Source organism: Nyctereutes procyonoides, unplaced genomic scaffold (genome assembly GCF_905146905.1).
Source record: "Nyctereutes procyonoides isolate TBG_1078 unplaced genomic scaffold, NYPRO_anot_genome, whole genome shotgun sequence".
NCBI classification, from domain to species: Eukaryota; Metazoa; Chordata; class Mammalia; order Carnivora; family Canidae; genus Nyctereutes; species Nyctereutes procyonoides.
The window spans coordinates 3,470,874-3,492,584 of NW_026575118.1; the positions used below are offsets into that span (position 1 = coordinate 3,470,874).

Sequence of the window (21,711 nt, forward strand, 5' to 3'; positions counted from 1 at the left end):
TTTTAAAGAATGGCAACTTTTTGGTTGGTTTTTTGTAGTACTCCTGATTGATTTCTAAATTTGGAAAGGTTGAACCTACTAGTTTTGGAGAGACACTGCTGTATATGAATTTTTCATCAGCAGCCGGTTGTAAGTTTCCTTGTGCTGGAGATACCTAAGAATTCCTTTGTTCATTCACATATTTATTTTTATTTTATTTTTTTTTTCATTCACATATTTATGATTCACCTGCTATATGGTAGACACTGTGCTATTTGGTTATTTTTTCATCTCTGCTTTCAAGGAGCTTGTAGTCAAGTGAGGGATAAACAGGAAATTACAATTCATAGACGTTGGTACTACTTAAGACGGAGCAAGCAGCATGCAAAAAGACTAATTCTGTAGTATAAAGTGCAAGGTTGATAAAGTATAAGAGATGAAGATCAGGAAACGAAGATGAAGTAGAAAGCGCCAGACTATAATAGCCTTTGTAAACAATGTTAGAGAATTCAGCCTTTATCCTGAGGGCTACTGAGAGGTTACAACAAGGTTTTAAGCAGTAAAACCATAATCAAATTTGTGCTTTTGAAAGATCTCTCTGGGGGCACCTGGGTGGCTCAGTCAGTTAAATGTCAGACTCTTAAGTTCAGCTTAAGTCATGATCTTAGAGTCATGAGATTGAGCCCTGAGATGGGCTTTGGCTGAGCATGGAACCTGCCTAAGATTTTTTCTCCTCCTTGGCTCCCACTCTCCCACTCACATGTTCTCTCTCTCTCTCTCTCTCTCTCTCTCTCTATCTTTCAAGATCAGGCTCTCTATCTCTCTGGCTAATGTGTGGAGATTGGATTGGTGAAGAGGAAGATTAGTGGCTGGGAAACTAGCTAGGGGTTTGTTGCAGTTATCTTGGTGAGAGAGATTGGTGACTTGAGTGGGAGTTATGGTCATGGAATTTTTTTAAAGAGATATTTAGGAAGGGGCAACAAGAGGAGTTGATGATTATTTGCATATGAGGGATGATGAAGATAGAAGGGCCATGTATGATAGCCAAGTTCCTGCCTTAAAGAATAGTAGCATTCACTAAGATAGGAAGCACAGGAAGAGCAGATTTAGAAGTAAAGGATGATAATCACTGTTGGATCTACTGAGTATGTCCCAAATGTCACAGCCAAATGGTAGGTGTCCAAGTAGTGGTTAGTTGTATAGATTTGGACTTCAGGAGAGTTAGTCTGGAGTTGTAGATTTGGGAGATAATGGTACTTGGAAGATGATTGAAGTCATGAGGTTAGATGAGATCATCCAAGGAGAATATGTGTGGTAAGAAAAGAAGACATGGGATAGAACTCTAAGGCATGGCAATAGTTTTAAGGGATGACTAGAGGAAGAGATACAGAGAAGGTAGAGAAATAAGAGGAAAGTCAGTGTGGGGCATGGGTACCAAGGAAGGAGAGATCATTTAAGAAGCAGGAGGGAACTGTGTCAGATACTTCAGATAAATTAGGTAACATGAGAGCTGGAAAAGTCTACTGGATTTAACATCTACGAGATCATTAGACATCTTGGTGAGTGAGAGTAATTTCACTGGTTAAGCTAGGTTGCAATAAACATGAAGATGGAAGTATAGATTAGAATTCATTAAGTATAAATGGGGCTTTGTGTAAAAATCTTAGAGAGAATTTGCCTTTTGGAGACTGAGAATTTGCTAATAGATGTTGGCTGATAAAGCAATTTAGCCAAAAGGCATTCTATGAATCATTGGCCACACTGCAGTTAAGGTACTATAGGAGTTATGGGATGAAATGGGTATGTTATTAAATTGGTGTCAAGCCTTCTGAAGGGGAATGAGGTGAGTCTTTAGAATTAATTGACGATACTGAGCCAGGAAGATGGCCCATAACTTTCATGGCCAACCTGACTCTTGTGTTATGAATGCAAATCAACAGGCAGCTAGGCATCTTCTGCAGGATACTTATCAGAACATACAGTGGTACTAGTATATGCATTTTCTGCTTCTTAGAAGTGTGATAATATGATTTAGGAAATAGGTCAATTGCCACTTTATTTTCTTCAGAAATATTTTGATTTGCTTTAAAATCTCAAACAATTTAATAGTAAGACTTTGAGATGTAGTTATTTCCTATTCAAATGTGAAAGCAATTTAATTTTTACATTTTTAGGTAATTAGAATATCTTTTTCTAAAATTTCAAAAACAATATTAACTTGTTTTTCTTTCTACAGCAATCTTTCCCAAAGAAATTTCCCATGTCTCAGTCAGTGCCTCATATTTACATTCAAGTTAAAGAATTTATTTATGCTAGCCTTAAATTTTCAGAGTCACTTCACCGGAGGTAAGTTTACTAATAACAAATATATATTTATCATAGCTATTTTTATGAAACATTAACACTTGTTTTTCAGGCCTTGATTCTTTAATGGATTATTATCTCATTGGAGAGGCTTACATATTTAGCAACATTGGGGTTAAATTGCTGTAAATTTGATGTTAGATTTTTTTTTTTACTTTCTATAATGTAAATCTTAAAACATAAAAATAGAGATAGGAAGCTCCTGTGTTTTCAGCATCTGTAACAATAATAAACATTTTGCCATATTAATTTTTTTGCTAAGTATTTTATTTTTTAAAAATATTTTATTTGAGAGAGAGAGTACCTGTGTGCACCCAAGGGGCAGAAGGAGAGAGAGAATCTCAAGCAGACTCTTGTGTTCAGCACAGAGCCCCACATGGGGCTCCCATCTCATCATGACCCTGAGGTCATGACCTCAGCTGAAACCAAGAGTCCTACATAACTGACTGAGCCATCCAGGCACCCCTTTGCTAAATATTTTAAAGCAAATTCTAGAAATAATGATATTTTAGTCCCAGAAACAGTATGTGTTTCTAAAAAAAAAAAAAAAAAAAAAGACATTTCATTATTTAATCATCATAGTTAACAAAATTTACACTATTCCATAATATCAGTTCCCTACTCCATATTCACTATTTTCTTGATTGTCTTCAAACTGTCTTTTTACCATTGGTGTATTGGTTTGCTAATAACAGTTTGCTACTGTTACTCTTTTTAGAATTTTTTAATTAAGTTTTTAATTTTGATTCCAGTATAGTTAATATACAGTGTTATATTAGTTTCAGGTATACAATGTAGTTCTATACATTACTCAGTGCTCATTATGGTAAGTGTACTCTTTAATCCCCTTCACCTGTTTCACTCATCCCCCTGTCTGGTAACCATCAATTTGTTCTCTCTTTCTCTTTTTTTTCCTTTGCTCATTTGTTTTGTTTCTTAAATTCTACATATGAGTAAAATTATTTGGCATTTGTCATTCTTTGATAGGCTTATTTTCATTTAGGATTATATTCTGTAGCTCCATCCATATTGCTGCAAATGGCAAGATTTCATTCTTTTTATGGCTGAATAATATTCTGTGTGTGTGTGTGTTGTGTGTGTGTGTGTGTGTGTGTGTGTGTGTATACATACCACATCATCTTTATTCATTTATCTTGGACATTTGGGCTTCTGTAGTTGGTATATTTGAATCAGGGTCCAAATAAGGTTTATTAAATTTGTTTTCCAATATTCCTTATTTTTTCTTTAGTTGTTTAGATCATATTTATTTTAGTTTTTCTGTTGCTCAGATTACCAGTACCTAAACAATATCCCTACTTTACTTGTTAAAAGAAGCTGATATTCTTAATAGTTTTGTTTTCCCTTAATTAGGTTTAAAGTGAGGATTAAAAAAAAATCAGTTGGGATCCCTGGGTGGCTCAGCGGTTAAGCGCCTGCCTTCAGCCCAGGGCATGATCCTGGAGACCCAGGATCAAATCCCACGTCAGGCTCACTGCATGGAGCCTGCTTCTCCCTCTGCCTGTGTCTCCTCTGCCTCTCTCTTTCTCTCCCTCTCTCACGAATAAATAAATAAAATCTTAAAAAAATAAAAATAAATAAAAAAAATCAGTGGATGTTGTAGCAAATTGTATCATACTCTGTAATGGAGAGCAGTATAGCAGTTATTGGTGGCTGTAGTGAACTCGATTTTATTTTATTTTTTTTAAAGATTTTACTTATTTATTCATGAGAGACACACAGAGAGAGGCTGAGACATAGGCAGAGAGAAGCAGGCTCCCCTCAGAGAGCCCGATGTGGGACTCGATCCCTGAACTCCAGGATCAGGCCCTGAGCCGAAAGCAGAGCTTAACCACTGAGCCATCCAGGCATCCCCTGAACTTGATTTTAGATGAGAGAATACCATTTATTTGGTGTGATAAAAGTACTAGCTTATATTTATGGAGTTCAGAAATGTGGTATCTCTGTTTTACTGACAAGGAAACTGAAGCTCAGAGTCTCCATCATCCAGAATGACCCACCTGGTTAGTTTGATAGCTGGGATGACGGAGTAGGTCTTCTGACTCCCCTATCAGTGAAAGTGTTTGGCATATAAGGAACAATCAGTTCATATTAGAAGAACATTAATCTTTATGCCTTCTTGTTCCAGCTACTGAGATGGACCCTGCATTACAGTCACAGGATATATTTCTAATCATGAATACACTCTGGAGAAGAGAGTGGTGAAACTGGCTTTCATAGTCTCCCTCTCTGAATTTTATTTTTCTGAATTTGTATACTGAGTAGCAATAAATACCTTTCACTGTGAAACTTCTGAATTTTAAGTCATAAGAAAGGCATGAAGGCAGTTCAGATATAAGTCATTTATTTTTCAAGCTGAAGCTGAACAATGACAGTTTTTATTTTATTTTATTATTTTATTTTATTTTTTATTTTATTTTATTTTATTTTATTTTATTTTATTTTATTTTATTTTATTTTATTTTATTTTATTTTATTTTATTTTATTTTATTTTATTTTATCGGTGTCTCTTATCGTAAGCTACCATATTTTGGATTTAAAGAGCAAATAAAGAGGAAGAAATGTGTGTTCTGCCAGGGTAAAGAGTGATCTGATTTTAGGTCTTACACTGCTTTTTCCTTGCAAATAGAAGTGCTTTAAAAGATTTCTTAATTTTTGTTCCTGAATAATATATGAGTTGGAGAGGAAAGGAAAAGAAAGGAGGATAAATACCTAATGCATGGCATTTGCTGTGCTATGTGTTTCTCACAAGCCAGTAGTCCCCAGACCAACAACGTTAGCATCTCATGCAAATTGTTAGAAATGCTCCCTCAGACCTACTGAATTAGAAACTCTGAGGGTGGGGCCATGGGTTTTACCAAGTCCTCTGGGTAAGTCTAATGTACTCTACACCCGAAGAAACACTGCATTAAGCTCTTTAAGCTTCATTGTACTCTACCACCTCTTATACCAATGTCTCTAAAGATATATTTCAAAGACATTAGCTTTTTCTTCAATTGTAAAATTCTCTAGAGACACTGTATTTTCTCTATTGCACAATAGGATATACACCATATAATCTAGCATTTGAAAACCAATGTATATATAGGAATATTAACTGAAAATTAGTAACAAATTACTACAGTGTTGGTTTTCAGTAGTGGAACTCAAATGGTCTGAGAGCTACTAGTAATTTATGCCTATCTTGTTTTTCATTTAACTCTCTAAATTTTTGATTTTGACAGAGGCAATATATTACAGTGGTTAAGAATATAAATTTCAAACTTGGTCCTTAGTTTGAGTCTTGATGGTGACACTGACTAGTTCTATCTAGTAGGACTTTGGACAAGTTACTTAATTTGTTTAAATTGCAGTTTCCTTGTCTGTAAAGTAAGTGAAATAATTCATAGTGTGGTTGTAAGAATAAAATAAGGGAGTGCAAGTATAATAAAGCACTCAGGGGCAGCCCCGGTGGCCCAGCAGTTTAGCGCTGCCTTCGGCCCGGGGTGTGATCCTGGAGACCTAGAATCGAGTCGGCTCCCTGCTTGGAGCCTGCTTCTCCCTCTGCCTGTGTCTCTGCCTCTCTCTCTCTCTCTCTGTCTCTCTCTCTCTCTCTTTCTCTCTCTCTCTCTCTGTCTATCATGAATAAATAAATAAAATCTTAAAAAAAAAAAAGCACTCAGTATAGTGCCTAGCATATGGTAAACACATAGTTACTTCAGAGAAGATGGAATACTACAATATAAGTATTGGAGCTTAGAGTGTTTATAGTTTAAGCATCAGGGAATTGTTGAAGAATTTGTAAGGGAATGACATTACTAGGTTATATTCTACAGAGTTTACTCTGATCTCAGTGTGGATGATAGATTGGAGGGGGATAAAAAGGAATAGTGATGTTGAACTGGTTAAGACAGTGGTTTAAGAAGGGAGATGAAGAAAGACTGAAATAGGATCAGTGGTGACAGAGGAAGGGACATAAACAAGTATTTAGGAACGTGATAGTACCTTCTGCTTGTGAATAATTAGAAGAAATTGTTAAGGGAAGGTAACAATTTGACTTATGTTTGGGTGGACTTGAATTTCTTTATATACTGTCAAATGGATTCTGGTTATATTTAGTCATCTTTGAAAACAATGCATGCATTCGTCTGTTCTAAACATGTGCACATGAAAGGGAGAAACAAGAAGTATCTCTTTAATAGTCATCCTACAACTTGGCTCAAATCTTCTATTTGAGGATTATTCTTGAAGCTGCTGTCTCAACTCTATAATATTGAGTTCCCCTCATCTTTTACTTTAATGAGATTACTTTAACATTTTTAAAATTGGTAGTATATTACAATTTGCATGTCCTAACACATACTTTTTATTACCTAATCTAAAGGTTGATTATTGAAAAATAAGACTGATATCTAATTTTTTTTAAAGATTTTATTTATTTATTGAGACAGAGAGAGAGGCGGAGAAGCAGGCTCCATGCAGGGAGCCCGACGTGGGACTCGATCCCAGGTCCCCAGGATCACGCCCCAGGCTGCAGGCGGCGCCAAACTGCTGCGCCACCGGGGCTGCCCAAGACTGATATCTAATTAATGTATTATTAAACTATAGAAAGTATAGCAACTTAGCAGTTTAGAATTAATTTTTGTTTTATTTACAGAGGAGAGACATTGGCTATCTAATTTTTACCTGATTTTTTTGTTGCATTTATAACACCAAAGATAAAAGTCATCAGTTAAAATATTATGTATGATTTCCCCTAAAGTCCACTAATGGCTTACTAGAACTAGAATTGGGACCTCAGTTCTGACTCTTTTTGTTTGTTAACTCCTAGCCTTCTAGGAAGTCAGTGTTGTGGCCTAAAGCTATAGCAGAGAAGATTGTCAATTTTTTTCCTCTCTTTGATAAAAATATTTGTCACTCTTGTTAGTTCAATATCTAGTCATTCTTTTTTTTTTTTTAAGATTTATTATTTATTTATTTATTTATGATAGACATAGAGGGAGAGAGAGAGAGAGAGAGAGGCAGAGACACAGGAGGAGGGAGAAGCAGGCTCCATGCCAGGAGCCCGACATGGGACTCGATCCCGGGACTCCAGGATCGCGCCCTGGGCCAAAGGCAGGCACTAAACCACTGAGCCACCCAGGGATCCCCAATATCTAGTCATTCTAATGAACTCTCTATGACCATAAGTTCATTCAACAAGGCTTATGTTTATACTTTTGAAATTATATTTTATTAAAAACATTGGCTATTTTCATTTTGTTAATAAGAGAATCAGTAGTTCAGACTGCAGAGACAGACACAGCATAGTTATTTTAAAAATATGTAAATATAAATTTATTCTTGGTCATCAGGTTTCTGACACATATTTTTATTTTATTATTTATTTATTTATTTATTTATTTATTTATTTATTTATTTATTTATTTATTTATTTATTTATTTATTTATTTATGATAGTCACACACAGAGAGAGAGAGAGGCATAGACACAGGCAGAAGGAGAAGCAGCCTCCATGCACTGGGAGCCCGACGTGGGATTCGATCCTGGGTCTCCAGGATCGTGCCCTGGGCCAAAGGCAGGCGCCAAACCGCTGCGCCACCCAGGGATCCCACATATTTTTATTTTAAAAAAAATTATATCTGTGACCTGAAATTGAGCTATTTGAGTACCTTTGTTTTTTTTTTTATTTGTTATTAAAAAGTTCTGGAAAAAGTCACTTTCTGGGTTTTAAAGCTCTTTTATTATGTTTAAACATATTTTGGAGTTTGATTTTTAGAACCAGAAGATGCTTCAGAGCTTTTTTAGTACAAATGTTTGGGTTTCTTTTTATATATGAATAAAAGTAGGACTGGAGAATGAAATGACTTCATGAAGAGACTTCAAAGTCTCAACTATTTGGTTGCAGAGGAAACATCTGGACCTAATATGATCTATAAGAAATTTTCAGTTTGCCTAAGAGGTTAAGCTATAAAATATTTTAAGAGATTTATTGTAATTAAGATTTAATTACTCTGAAATGTTTTTTAAAATGTGGGAAAAGTACAAGTTATAGGCTCAAAGGACAAGGAGTTAAGTAAAAAAAAATCGCTCAGTTGATATAAAAACCTGATGGGGGAAATACTGATTATTGTCAGGTACATCTTGTTAGCACAAAAAGGACTTAAGTGCTGGTAGGTTTTCTTTCTCTACTATTTCTTATGCAAGAAAAAAAAGTATTCATTGACTTAGCATTCAAGGAAGTTCAGGGAAATTAAACAACAGGCATTATCTATGCATGACTTTTCATTTGAGAAGTATGCTATTCAGGGTGTCTTTAAGCATAATCTGAGTGTGTCAAAAAAGAAACTAGAGGAGTAGGCAACTACTTCTTTTTTAACAGAGTGAGTACACTGATTGTTCTAGGACAGTGTTGATATGATTAGAAAGAGTTTTCTTTTCTTTTTTAATTTTTATTTATTTATGATAGTCACAGAGAGAGAGAGGGGAGGGCAGAGACATAGGCAGAGGGAGAAACAGGCTCCATGCACCGGGAGCCCGATATGGGATTCGATCCCGGGTCTCCAGGATCGCGCCCTGGGCCAAAGGCAGGCGCTAAATCGCTGCGCCACCCAGGGATCCCTAGAAAGAGTTTTCTGTCTCAAAGGTGATGTCCAGGGATCCCTGGGTGGCGCAGCGGTTTGGTGCCTGCCTTTGGCTCAGGGCGTGATCCTGGAGACCCGGGATCGAATCCCACGTCGGGCTCCCGGTGCATGGAGCCTGTTTCTCCCTCTGCCTATGTCTCTGCCCCTCTCTCTCTCTCTCTGTGACTATCATAAATAAATAAATTAAAAAAAAATTCAAAGGTGATGTCCAGTAACCCTGAAACCCTACTGCTGTGTCTGGGAAGTCTTGATTTTAGTTGTAAAGAATCAAGAAAATATTCTTTTAGGTCTGTCAGAATTAAGGTTAACAGATACTGAAAAGAGTGCCTCCATTAAAATGGAGAACATTGGAGTAGTAGTGAGAAATACCTGTGTTTTGTCAAATCTTGCTCTATTTGCATTTTTTAAAGATTGCATTTATTTATTTGAGAGAGAAGAGAGTGTGTGGGCATGAACAGCGTAGAGAGGGAGAACCAGACTCTGCTGAGCAGGGAGCCCAACGCGAGGCTCCACTCGAGGACCTCAGGATCATGACCTGAGCCAAAGGCAGACGCTTAACTGAGCCACCCAAGTGCCCTGCTGTATTTGCATTTTAAAAATAAATATAAACTAGTAAATATTTGTGCTTCATAGATTATTAAGAGTAATGTTTTAATAAAAGAAAAAGGATGCTAAAATTTTAGTCTATGTTTAAAGCAGTTGGTTTGCAGCTGAAGTAATTCCATCTCCTCACCCCACACCAGGTACATTTTACATTTGGCAATGTCTGGAGACATTTTGGGCTGTCACAACTAGGGGGAAGGGTGCTACTTGTATCTATTGGGTAGAGGCCAGGAATGCTGCTAAACATCCTTCAGAACATAGGACAGCCTCACAACAAAGAATTATCTTGCCTAAAATATTAATAGTGCTGAGACTGAGAAAACAGTCCAAGGATAGCTTAGTTCTTTTGATAATGAAGCTATATATATATATTATATATATGTGTATATATATTATATATATGTATATATATAATATATATAATATATATGTATATATATATATTATATATATATGAAGTAATTGTTTACTTAAATTGAAGGCCTAGTGGTTAGGAGAAAATAAAAGCTTGTTAGTGCTTGCCTAGTAATCTTTAGGATGTTAATAAATATCAGAGGTTTATTTTTTTCTCTTTTTCTTTGCACCAAGTTAAAACTAATGTAAGGTAATTATGTTTATTTCTTTGAACCTTTTTAAAAAATGTCAACGGACATTGATAGCTTAGTTACATTAAAGTTAAATCTAGTAATGGCTCACATCAATTTGCATTTAAAAAATAATTTTAGCTATAGTTGTATTTTTTGATTGAATATAGTTGTATTTTTGTTGTATTGAATATAGTTGTATTTTTTATTTTTTGATTGCCAGACTTTACATGTATAGTTGTATAGTGTCTTTGGAAGTATCCATAGTGGAGTTATAATTTAAAAATAACTTTATTTCCTTATACTAAGTACCGCATGGTCTTACTGTAATAGTTAATGGCATACATTTAATTTATGCCATAAATAAACATTCTACTTTATTGAAAATGTCCCTTTTGTGACAGAATTGAATTTGGGGATTTAATAAATCTGGGTAATTTATTTAAAGATATAAAAGAATGAGGTGGAGCAAGTTATTTTGCTAAACTGTGTTAAATCATTTAGGAAGCTGTTACCTTTGTGGAAAGCGAAATAATAATCAACCTTTATTTTTAGCTCAACAGAAATAGATGATATGCTTAGGAAATCTACAAATCTACTGCTGACCAGAACTTTGAGTAGCTGTTTACTGAACCTTATTAGAAAACCTCATATAGGTTTGACAGAGGTAGGTTAAAAAAAATACTTAATAGCTAAATCTTTCATTATATGAAAAAAACTTTACGAATTAAGTTATTGCTAAACATCATCCTATAATACTAGCTTTCTTTTTTATTTTAAAATTTATTTTATTTTTAAAGATTTATTTATCTTAGAGAGAGAGAGGAGTGCACATCTATGGGGAGAGGGGCAGAGGAAAAGAGAATCTGAAGCAGGCTCCCTGCTAAGCGCAGAGCCACCACTGGAGGCTGGATCTCAGAACCCTGAGATCATGACTTGAGCCAAAATCAAAAGTCAGATGCTGAACTGACTGAGCCGTCCAGGCATCCCATGTATTTTAAATTTATTAGTAGAAGTGGATTTGTTTTGTCAGTGTAAATTCAAGCCATGTAAGGAAAAGGGTTTACTTGGAGAATAGTTAATAGTTGAAGATATTAGAACATATATGTAGATTTTTTTGATAGCCACACTTTACATGAAAAGTGAAAATACTCCGATTTTTGCTTGGTAAGTGTATAATATTGGAAAAGTACTTTTAAGAGTTATTTTAAATTAATTGGCAGTTAGACTCATATTTTTTTTTTGAATGATAGCATTCCATAGTATTTGCAGCCAGGTTTTGAAATCACATAATCCCTTGTATCCTATAAAGCTGTAATTATGCAGAAATGGTACAGTTGCTGAAAGTAATAATTTATTTTCAAAAACCAAATGATTTGGTGTACATGTCATTTTACCAGATATATTTTGTATTTTCTAGCTAGTGCAGATCATCATAAACACAACACACCTGGAACAAGCTTGCAAATACCTTGAGGACTTTATAACTAACATTACAAACATTTCTCAAGAGACTGTTCATACCACGAGACTTTATGGGCTTTCTACTTTTAAGGTATGTAAAAATCTGACCAAAAAGTTTTATTTCCATTACTGTAAGCAAACTTAAAAATTAAAGACAATTTTTACTGTATACTTGATTCCATTATATTCTGACAGTTGAAAATTAGAGATGATCATTTTCAACAGCAAGCCGATAAATATCAGTTCTCTTTTGGCACTTTAGACATCTTTACTAAATCGAAAATAATATATTTTCTACAGCTCTATTACATTTTGTTCTTTTTTTTTTTTTTAAGATTTTTATTTATTTATTCATGAGAGACACAGAGGGAGAGGCAGAGACATAGGCAGAGGGAGAAGCAGGCTCCATGCAGGGGGCCCAATGCGGGACTCGATCCCAGGTCTCTGGGATCATGCCCTGAGCCTAAGGCAGATGCTCAACCTCTGAGCCACCCAGGTGTCCCTTGTTCATGTTTTGAAGACTTAAGAGTATTGCTAAATTGGCCTAACTGGATTTGCATTAATATCTCACACACAGTTCCATAAATAATTTTATATGTAATGTGTGCACATGTGTATTTAGAAATTAAAAATATAAGATGAATTAGGTAAGACTGGCTTTATATCCTTTATTAACTCTGATCTGAAGAAAAATAAATATTACTTTATTACATGTTACTGAAGTCCTCTTTTCTGACTGGAAAGACTTTTGTTTATATAATACTGTGGAGTATCCCAAAAGATTAATGGTTGTTTTAAGCAGAATGGAAGATTAAATATTTTATTAATTTGTTTTTTGAACTATTTTATAACTTCATTGATTTGGGATCATGTAGATGAGACGGCATAATCTAGTAATAGAAATCAGTTTTCATTGAATTGTTTATTAAATTAATATAAATCACTTACTGCTATCTTTTTTTTTTTTAACTTACTGCTATCTTTAAAATAGGTTGGCTAGTTTAACCTCCTAGTCTTTTCAGAGTTTTTTATTGAAGAGTTCTCATGTTTTTACTGTTGCTATATTATAAATTACTCAACTTGTCTCCTGTAATTACAGTACAATTAGTTACATTGAAAAAATTCAGTATACTTGTATTTAGAAATAATTAATGTTAATAGGAACCACACTTCGAAAGTGTGAAGTCCAGAAATAATTCTTGGATCCTAAAATCATCTGGCTGGTCTCCAAATCTTATGTTTTTCTGGTGATTCTTGAGGTTATAGTCATTCTGATACATAAGGCACAAATGCAGCTAATATCTGAGTAAGGAAATAGATAAAATTAGTTATTAAGACAGAAACTTGACAAAATAGAAATTCATTTATTCAGATGGTATAGTACAATAATTAAGGACAATGTATTTTGAAGTTAGACTGTTGTGTGACTTTGGGCACGTTCTTTAACTGTATTGTTTCCCAGGTTTTTTTCTATAAACTCTGAGTAGTGTATTACCTACCTCATACAATTATTATGATATTTAAAGCGGATACTTAGCACAATGTCATTTGTTGTATATCATCTATGCTCTGAGCACTCTATTAGATGCTAAGAATATAAAAATGTATCTCTGTCCTCGAGAAGCTCTTAGGAGAAAAAACTATAAAAAGACCCTTGACAGTATGGTGTGATAAATACCATAACATGGGAGGAAAGTCCACAAGGTTTTGTACATTTTTCTAATCCAAGGACAAATTCTTTCCTTTTATATTAGATTTTGCATAATCTTTCTTTTTTTCATTATTGTTCTGTCCTTATGTCCATGTGTTACTCATACACTGTCAAGAAGAGATATACTAAGAACTGGAGTTATAAGTATATTTAACGGTTAACATTAAATTTAATAAGCTTACTCTGTACTCTCATTAAAACATAAATTGCCTTGACATCTGGTTTATCAAGGGATCTTCAAGCAAATTTTCTTTTCATTTATAAGAGAACCAAAGACACTGGAACATGATGCTTTTAGATTAAGGGATCTTAGAACTATACTTTCCTAAATCTGCCTCTTAGGAGGGAGTACTTGGAAATGTTAGTTCTGGTTCATCATGCGAATGGTCCCATAAGTTATATTTAGTTGAAACACAACTGCCATAGAATACTCCTTGGGTTTTCTCAGAAATCAGGAAATCAAGTGCAGCTTATACAAATAGTAGAGCATCCTTGTTTTTTTGTTGTTTTTTGTTTTGTTTTCACACAGAATTCCAGAAACCCTTTCTGTTTCATGATATGAGAACAAGAGCTGTTTTCATTTCTGCCTTTTGTCTGTTTCAAGAGAAATTTGTCTTAAACTCTGAGGAAGCAGTTCAACAGTGAGAATTATTAAATCAATGTAAAAGTGAGTTATTGAGTGAGATTGGGGCAATTTCCATTCCTAGGGAATAGTCAGGCTGTTGCCTGTTTCACAGAGCTGATTAAAGTACAGTCTTGATTACAGACATTAGCATGGATTGCTTAGTTAACCTCTTAGCCTAATTCTTTCAGTGCAGTGACCCTAGCAAACATATTTCTATTTAGTTGCCTAATGATTATGGAAATAAGCATTTAGCAGTTCTTTGATCCACACCCTCATTTGTTTCCTTTCCAAAAAGCACAGATGCACACACCAAGTGCTTGATTTTTTACCTCATTTACTTACTTTATGAAATATTATATAAACTCTTCTGTTAGTGTGCCTTTCAATTTGCTAAATCTGTAAGTGATACAAAAGAGGTTAAGTAACTAGTTTCTGCCCTCAAGCAGTACCTCAGCTTTTTAAAATTAACCTGGACCCACACTGAGAACTACTTTAAGACTTCTGAATGAAAAGATTTGCATCAGAATGGAGGGGGAAAATGGGAATACCATTACCTTTTTAATCTATATAGTAGAGAAGTGGCCCAGTTCTTTTTCTTTGACATCAGAACTCTTTACCTTTGCTTCAGGGAGTTTTTCCAACCTGCCACTCTAAAGAGGCCTATCAGTGATTCCAGCTGTAAGTGCCTAGATGGAATATGCTTCTGATTATATTTCTAATTTGCCTTTTGAAAATCTGTTGATGACTGTATAGCAAAGTTTTTTTAGAACTTTAAAGTGACAGTGGTAAGTTTTTAATTAAGAGCTTGAAATTCTCTTCCTATGCAGCAACGACATGGTACATGGACTTAAAATTTTTTTTTAATGAAGTGTGACATACATATATAAACACACATAATTTATAAATGTAAAAATTATAAATATATATAGCTTATTAATTATTAAGAGGTAAACACAGACTTATAGTTTCATTCTGGCATGCAAAGAGCTTGGAAGTTGTCACTCTGTCCTGACATGTAAAAAACTGAAAAATCACCCTTTCTTTGATCTGTCAGAGAAGTGAGATTACAGGGCATACTGCTGGCCCCCAAGTTGGAGACAGGCAGGAAAATACAGAGAACCACAACCTAATGGAACAGAAACTTCTACAGGAATCAGTATTGGGGTAGGAAAGCCTGAACTGTATTGATGAATTGCTGGAGGCTCAATGTGGACAAGTCAGGGAGTTAAAACTCCAGGGTGGGACACACACTTTTGTGAGTTGTCCCTCCTGAAGCTCTACCAGCTTCTTCCAGTGAAGACTGAAGAATAATGTTGAGCTTCCAGCAGTGGGGAAGGAAAAGGAACCATTTTGAAATACACCAGAGCATGCTGTTCTTTAAGTATTCTTTTCTTCTTAATAAGACATAACCTCAAAAGAAACTATGTACCAGTGCCTGAACTATAGGGGTTTTATCAGAGCCTAACTAAATTGGGGGAAGAGAAATACAGAACTCTAGCTGCTGTAGCCATCCCACCAAAGGGGTGGAAATGAGAAACAGTTATGAAGTTTACAGCTAAGGGCCAAAGCTTACTCAAAGACTGTGATCCAGTCAACTATACTTAAATAATAAAAATTAAAAAGAAAAATAAACCCAAAAACCTGTGACCTTAATCATGACTATAGAACACTTCCTCTCCCCTCACACCTTACCACCACATTACTAAAGTCCTTTTTACTGCAGTTCCTTTCACCTAGTACATCATGTCCGGCTGTCAAGAAAAAAATTTTATGGAAGACTAAAAGACAGAAAGCACAGTTTGAAGAGGTAGAGTAGGGATCCCTGGGTGGCGCAGCGGTTTGGCGCCTGCCTTTGGCCCAGGGCGTGATCCTGGAGACCCGGGATCGAATCCCACATCGGGCTCCTGGCGCATGGAGCCTGCTTCTCCCTCTGCCTGTGTCTCTGCCTCTCTCTCTCTCCCTCTCTCTGTGACTATCATAAATAAATAAAAATTAAAAAAAAAAAGAAGAGGTAGAGTAAGTATCAGATTCAGATATTCAGAGATATTGGAATTATAAGATGAGGAATTTTTTAAATTATGATTAATATGCTAAAATGAATATAGACAATATGAAAGAACAGGTGGGTAATGTAAGCACTGAGACAGAAAGTCTAAGAATAAAAAAGAAAGGCTAGAGATCAAAAGCAATATAATAGAAATGAAGAATGCCTTTGATGCATTCATTAGTAGAGTAGACACAGTTGAGGAAAGAATCTCTGAGCCTGGGGATATGTTAATAGAAACTTCCAAAACAGAAAGGCAAAGAGAAAAAAAAAATGCTGAAAAAAATTAAACAGAATATCCAAGATTATGGGACATCTACAAAAGGTAAACATATGCACAATGGGAATATTAGAAGAAGAAAAAAGAGAAATGGACAGAAGCAATATTTGATGCAGTATTGACTGAGAATTTCCTCAAATTAATGTCAGACACTAAACCATGGATCCAGAAAGCTTAGAGAACACCAAGCAGGATAAATACCAAAATAATTATGCCTAGGCTTATCATATTCAGACTGCACAAAATTAAAGAGTCCTGAAAGAAGCCAGAAGGAGGCAAAATAAGAGTTACCTATAGTTAACAAAAATAAGAATTACATCTGACTTCTCTTTGTAAAACATGCAAGCAAGAAGAGAATGGAGTGAAATATTTAAAGTGTTGAGAGAAAAACACTCACCAACCTAGAATTTTATGTCCTGTGAAATTATCCTTCAAAGGTAAAGGAGAAAGACTTTCTCAAATAAACAAAAATTAAGAACATTTGTGGCAGGTAGCCATGCCTTGGAAAAAATGCTAAAATAACTTATTCAGAGAAAGAAAATGATTTAGGTCAGGAACTTAAATCTACATATTGAAAGGAAGAATATGAGAGAAAGTGTAAATGAAGGTAACTTTAATTTTTTTTTATTCTTAATTGCTGTCTTAGATATGTTTGTTCAAAGTGATAATAGTGTATTCATGTTGTATGCTTTGTGTGTATGTGTATGCTTATGTATGTTTATGTGTAAGAGAGATGAATGATAGCAATGATACAAGGGAAGGGAAGAATTAGGATTATTTTGTTATTATAAGGTACTCTTACTACCCATAAAATGGTATAGTGTTATTTGAAAGTGGACTTGGCATAATTATAAACATATTGGAACCTCTAGGGGAATCACTAAAAAATTTTTTTTAAAAAGCATAACTGATATGCTAAGGAAAGAAATGGAATCATACAAATATTCAGTATCACAAAAGGCAAAAAAATAGTGAAACAAAGTAGGAACAAAGAACAAGTACAACAAATAGAACACAGTAACAAATATGGCAGATACTAATCAGTATCAGTAATCACTGTAAATATCAATAGCCTAAAAATACTAAATACTAAAAATACTAATTGAAAGAGATTATCAGAATGGATCAATAAAACAAGACCCAACTACATGTTTTTTTTTACAAAACCTATTTTAAATGTAAAAACACATGTAGATTAAAACTAAATTGTTGGAGAAAGACTGTGTTAACACTAATGAAAAAGTGGGTGGTTATATTAATACAGAGCAGACTTCAGAGCAAAGAAAGTTATTAGGGATAAAGAGAGGCATTATATAATTATAAAGGGGTCAATTCTCCAAGAAGACATAAGAATCCATGGTATACATCTGCCTGGCAACAGGTCAAAATATATGAAACAAAAACTGATAGAACGTTGAGGAGAAATGAATAAGTCCATCGTTAAAGTTGGAGACTTCAACACCCCTCTGTCAGAAATGGACAGATCCAGCAAACAGAAAATCAGTAAGGACATAGTTGAACTTAATAACATCATCGATTACCTGGATATCATTTAACAACAGCAGAATATTACATTCTTCTCAAGCTCACATGGAACATTCACCAAGACAGCCATATTCTAGCCCGTGAAACACACCTTAACAAATTTATTTTATTTTTTTAAAAATATTTTATTTATTCCTGAGAGACAGAGAGAGAGAGAGAGATCGAGAGGCAAAGGCAGAGGCACAGGCAGAGGGAGAAGCAGGCTCCACGCAGTGAGCCCGACGTGGGACTCTATCCCGGGTTTCCAGGATCAGGCCCTGGGCTGAAGGCAGTGCTAAACCTCTGAGCCACCAAGGCTGCCCCACCTTAACAAATTTAAAAGAATAGAAATCTGATACAGTATATGCTCTCAGACCACTGTGGAATTAAATAAATCAGTAACAGAAGGATAAGCTGGAAAATCCCCAAATACGTAGAATTAAACAGCACATTTCTAAATAACATGTTGGTCAAGTTAGAAAGGGAGAGTAAGGGATTATTAACAGTTCTATGCCCATAGATTTGATAACCTCGATGAAATGAACCAGTTTCTTGAAAGACACAATCTGCTAAAACTCACACAATAAGAAATAGACAATCTGAATAGATCTATATTTATTAAAGAAATTGAATCTGATTAATAGTCTTCCAAAACAGAAAGAACACCAGGCCTAGATGGGTTTAGTGATGAATTCTACCAAATAGGAAAAAAAATGTACCATTTCTCTGCAATCTCTTTCACATTGAAGCAGAAGAAATACTTCCAGATTCATTCTATGGGCCAGCATTACCCTAATAACAAAACTAGCAAAGGAATTACAAGAAAAGGAACCTACAGACTAATATCTCTCATGAACAAAGATGTAAAAGCCCTCAACAAAATATTGTAAGATTGAATCCAACAACTTATAAAAGGAATTCTACATCATGATCAAGTGGGATTTATCCCATGTATGCAAGTCTAGTTCAACATTTAAAAATCAGTTAATGTATGAATAAGTCACAGTGATAAAAGGTACAGCATAGGGAATATAGCCAATAGTTGTATAATAGCATTGTATGGTGACAGATGGTAGCTACCCTTGTGAACATAGCATAATGTATAAGCTTGTCGAATTGCTATGCTATATACCTGAAGCTAATGTATTCTGTGCCAACTATACTTCAATTAAAAAATTATTGAAAACCCAGTTAATATAATCTACCACATCAGCAAGCTAAAGAAAAATAATGTGATCATATCAATAGATGCGAAAAGCAGTTGGCAAAATTCAACACCCATTCATGAGAAAAATTCAGTAAACTAGGAATAGAGGGGAACTTCCTTAACTTGATAAAGAGTATCTACAAAAATCCCACAGCTATTGTACTTAATGGTGAGAAATTGGAACCTTTCCCACTAAGGAACAAGGCAAAAATGTTCCCTCTCACCATTACTTTTCAGCATCATAGTGGAAGTCCTACTGAGTTCAGTAAGACAAGAAAAGGAAATAAAAGGTGTCCTGATTGGGAAGAGAGAAATGAAACCATCTTTGCAGATGACATGATTATAGAAAATCCAAAAGAATAAAACAAAATTAAATTCTTCTGGAATTTAATTAATTATCAGCAATAGCAGAGTTTCAAGATACAAGGTTAATGTACAAAAGTTAATAGCTTTCCTATTGTTTGTTAGCAGACTCAATATTGTCATGATGTCAATTCTTCCCAACTTGAACTTTACTTATTTATTTGTTTGTTTGTTTACTTAGTAAATGAACTCTACTCCCCATGTAGGGCTTGAACTCACAAATCTGTGATTAGGAGTCACATTTTCTACGAACTGAGCCAGCCAGGTGCCCCCAACTTGAACTTTAGATTCAAGGCATTCCTCATCAAAATCTCAGCAAATTATTTGATGGATATTGAGAAACTGATTCTAAAGTTTAATGAAGAGGCAAAAAACCCCAGAATATGCAACAGGATACTAAAAGAGAAGAATAAAGTTGGAGGACTGACACTGCTTGACTTTAAGATTTATTGTAAAGACACTGTGTTGGGGTGCCTGGGTGGCTCAGTTGGTTTGTCATCTGCCTTTGGCTCAGGTCATGATCCTGGGTCCTGGGATAAGCCCCACATAGGGCTCCCTGCTCAGTGGGGAGTCTGCTTCTCCCTCTGCCTCTCCTTGCTTGTGCTTATGCTCTCTCCAATCTCTCTCTCTCTCAAATAAAATAAATAAATAAATAAGTAAGTAAGTAAATAAAATCTTAAAAACCAAAAAAGACAGCGTATTACTGACAAAAAAAACAAAAACAAAAACAGACATATATATCAATGGAACAGAATAGAGAGCCTTGAAATAGACTCACATAAATGGATTCAACTGATATTTGACAAAAGGGCAAGGACAATATTATAGACTATATAATAGAGCAAAAAGTCTTTTCAACAAATGGTGCTGGAACAACTGGACATTTACCTGCAAAGAAATGAATTTAGATACAGACTTTACACTATTTCCAAAAATTAACTCAAATTAGATCATAGACCTAAACTCATCCATGTAAAATTATAAAACTCATAGAAGTTAACATTGGGGAAAATCTGGATGACCTTGGATGGCAATGACTTTTTAGATGCACGATCCATGAAAGAATCTGCTGGATTTTATTAAAATTAAAAACTTATGTTCTGTGAATGCCATTGTCAAGAGAATAAGAAGACAGGTCACTGATTGGGAGAAAATATTTTCAAAAGACATGACCAGATATGAGACTATTCAAAATATGTATACAAAGAATTTTTAAAATCCAACAGTAAGAAAATGAACAACAATAAAAAAAATGGGAAAAAGACCTGAACAAACACCTCACCAAAAAAGATACACAAATGGCAAGTATGAATATGAAAAGATGTTTCATATCATATGTTATTAGGGAATTGCAAATCAAGGAGATACCATTGCATACCTACCAGAATGGCTAAAATCTGAAACATGAATACGACTAGATACTAGCAAAGATGTGGAGTATCAGGAACTCTCATTCAGTGCCGGTGGGAATACAAAATGGTACAGCTACTTTGGAAGACAGTGTGGCAGTTCCTTCTAAAACATACTCTTACCATACAGTCTAGCAGTTATACTCTTTGTTATTTCTCCAGATGAGTTGAAAACTTATGTCTACACAAACACCTGCACATGAATGTTTATAGCAGTGTTCTTCCTAATTGCCAAAACTTAAAAGCAACCAAGATGTCCTTCAGTAAATGAATGGATAAATGGTATTTAGATAATGGAATAGTATTCAATACTAAAAAGGAATGAGCTATCAAGTGTGAAAAGACATGGAGGAACTTTAAATGCCATATTATTAAGTGAAAAAAACCCATCTGAAAAGGCTATGTACGGCTATTTGATATCCTGAAAAAGGCAAAACTATGGAGACAGTAAAAAGATCATTGGTAACCACAGTTTGGTGGTGAGGAGGATGAATTGGTGACACACAAAGGATTTTTTAGGGCAATGCAACTACTACGTATGATACTATGATGTTGGACACATGTCATTATATATTTGTCCAAGTGCATGGACTGTACAGCACAAAGACTGAACCGTAAACTATGGACTTTGGGTAATAATGATCTGTCAGTGTAGATTAATTGATTATAATGAATGTACCACTCGGGTGGGCCATTTGGATAGTGGAGGAGACTACAGATGTGGGGGGCAAGGAGTATATGGGATATCCCTATACCTTTTCCTCAATTTTGCTGTGAACCTAAAACTGTTCAAAAAAGTAAATTCTAATTTAAATTGGAAAAAATTGAACTCATCCATGTAATTACAAGGTTATGATACAAAGCATTAGTACCATTGTAGAAACCTCCCTCATCCCTGTTCCCAGCAACTGT

The 21,711-nt window shown here is 34.9% G+C and overlaps 1 protein-coding gene across 4 annotated transcripts in view; it reads left to right on the plus strand.

The window, feature by feature from the left end:
- The window catches only part of EXOC6 (exocyst complex component 6), a 205,465-nt gene that overhangs the window by 92,932 nt on the left and 90,822 nt on the right, over window positions 1-21,711 (plus strand). For all 4 annotated transcript variants that reach the window (XM_055334426.1, XM_055334428.1, XM_055334429.1 and 1 more), the window contains exons 15-17: window positions 2,216-2,325; window positions 10,728-10,839; window positions 11,593-11,727. In XM_055334426.1, the coding sequence (XP_055190401.1) occupies window positions 2,216-2,325; window positions 10,728-10,839; window positions 11,593-11,727 (357 nt within the window). The remainder of the gene's footprint in view (window positions 1-2,215; window positions 2,326-10,727; window positions 10,840-11,592; window positions 11,728-21,711) is intronic.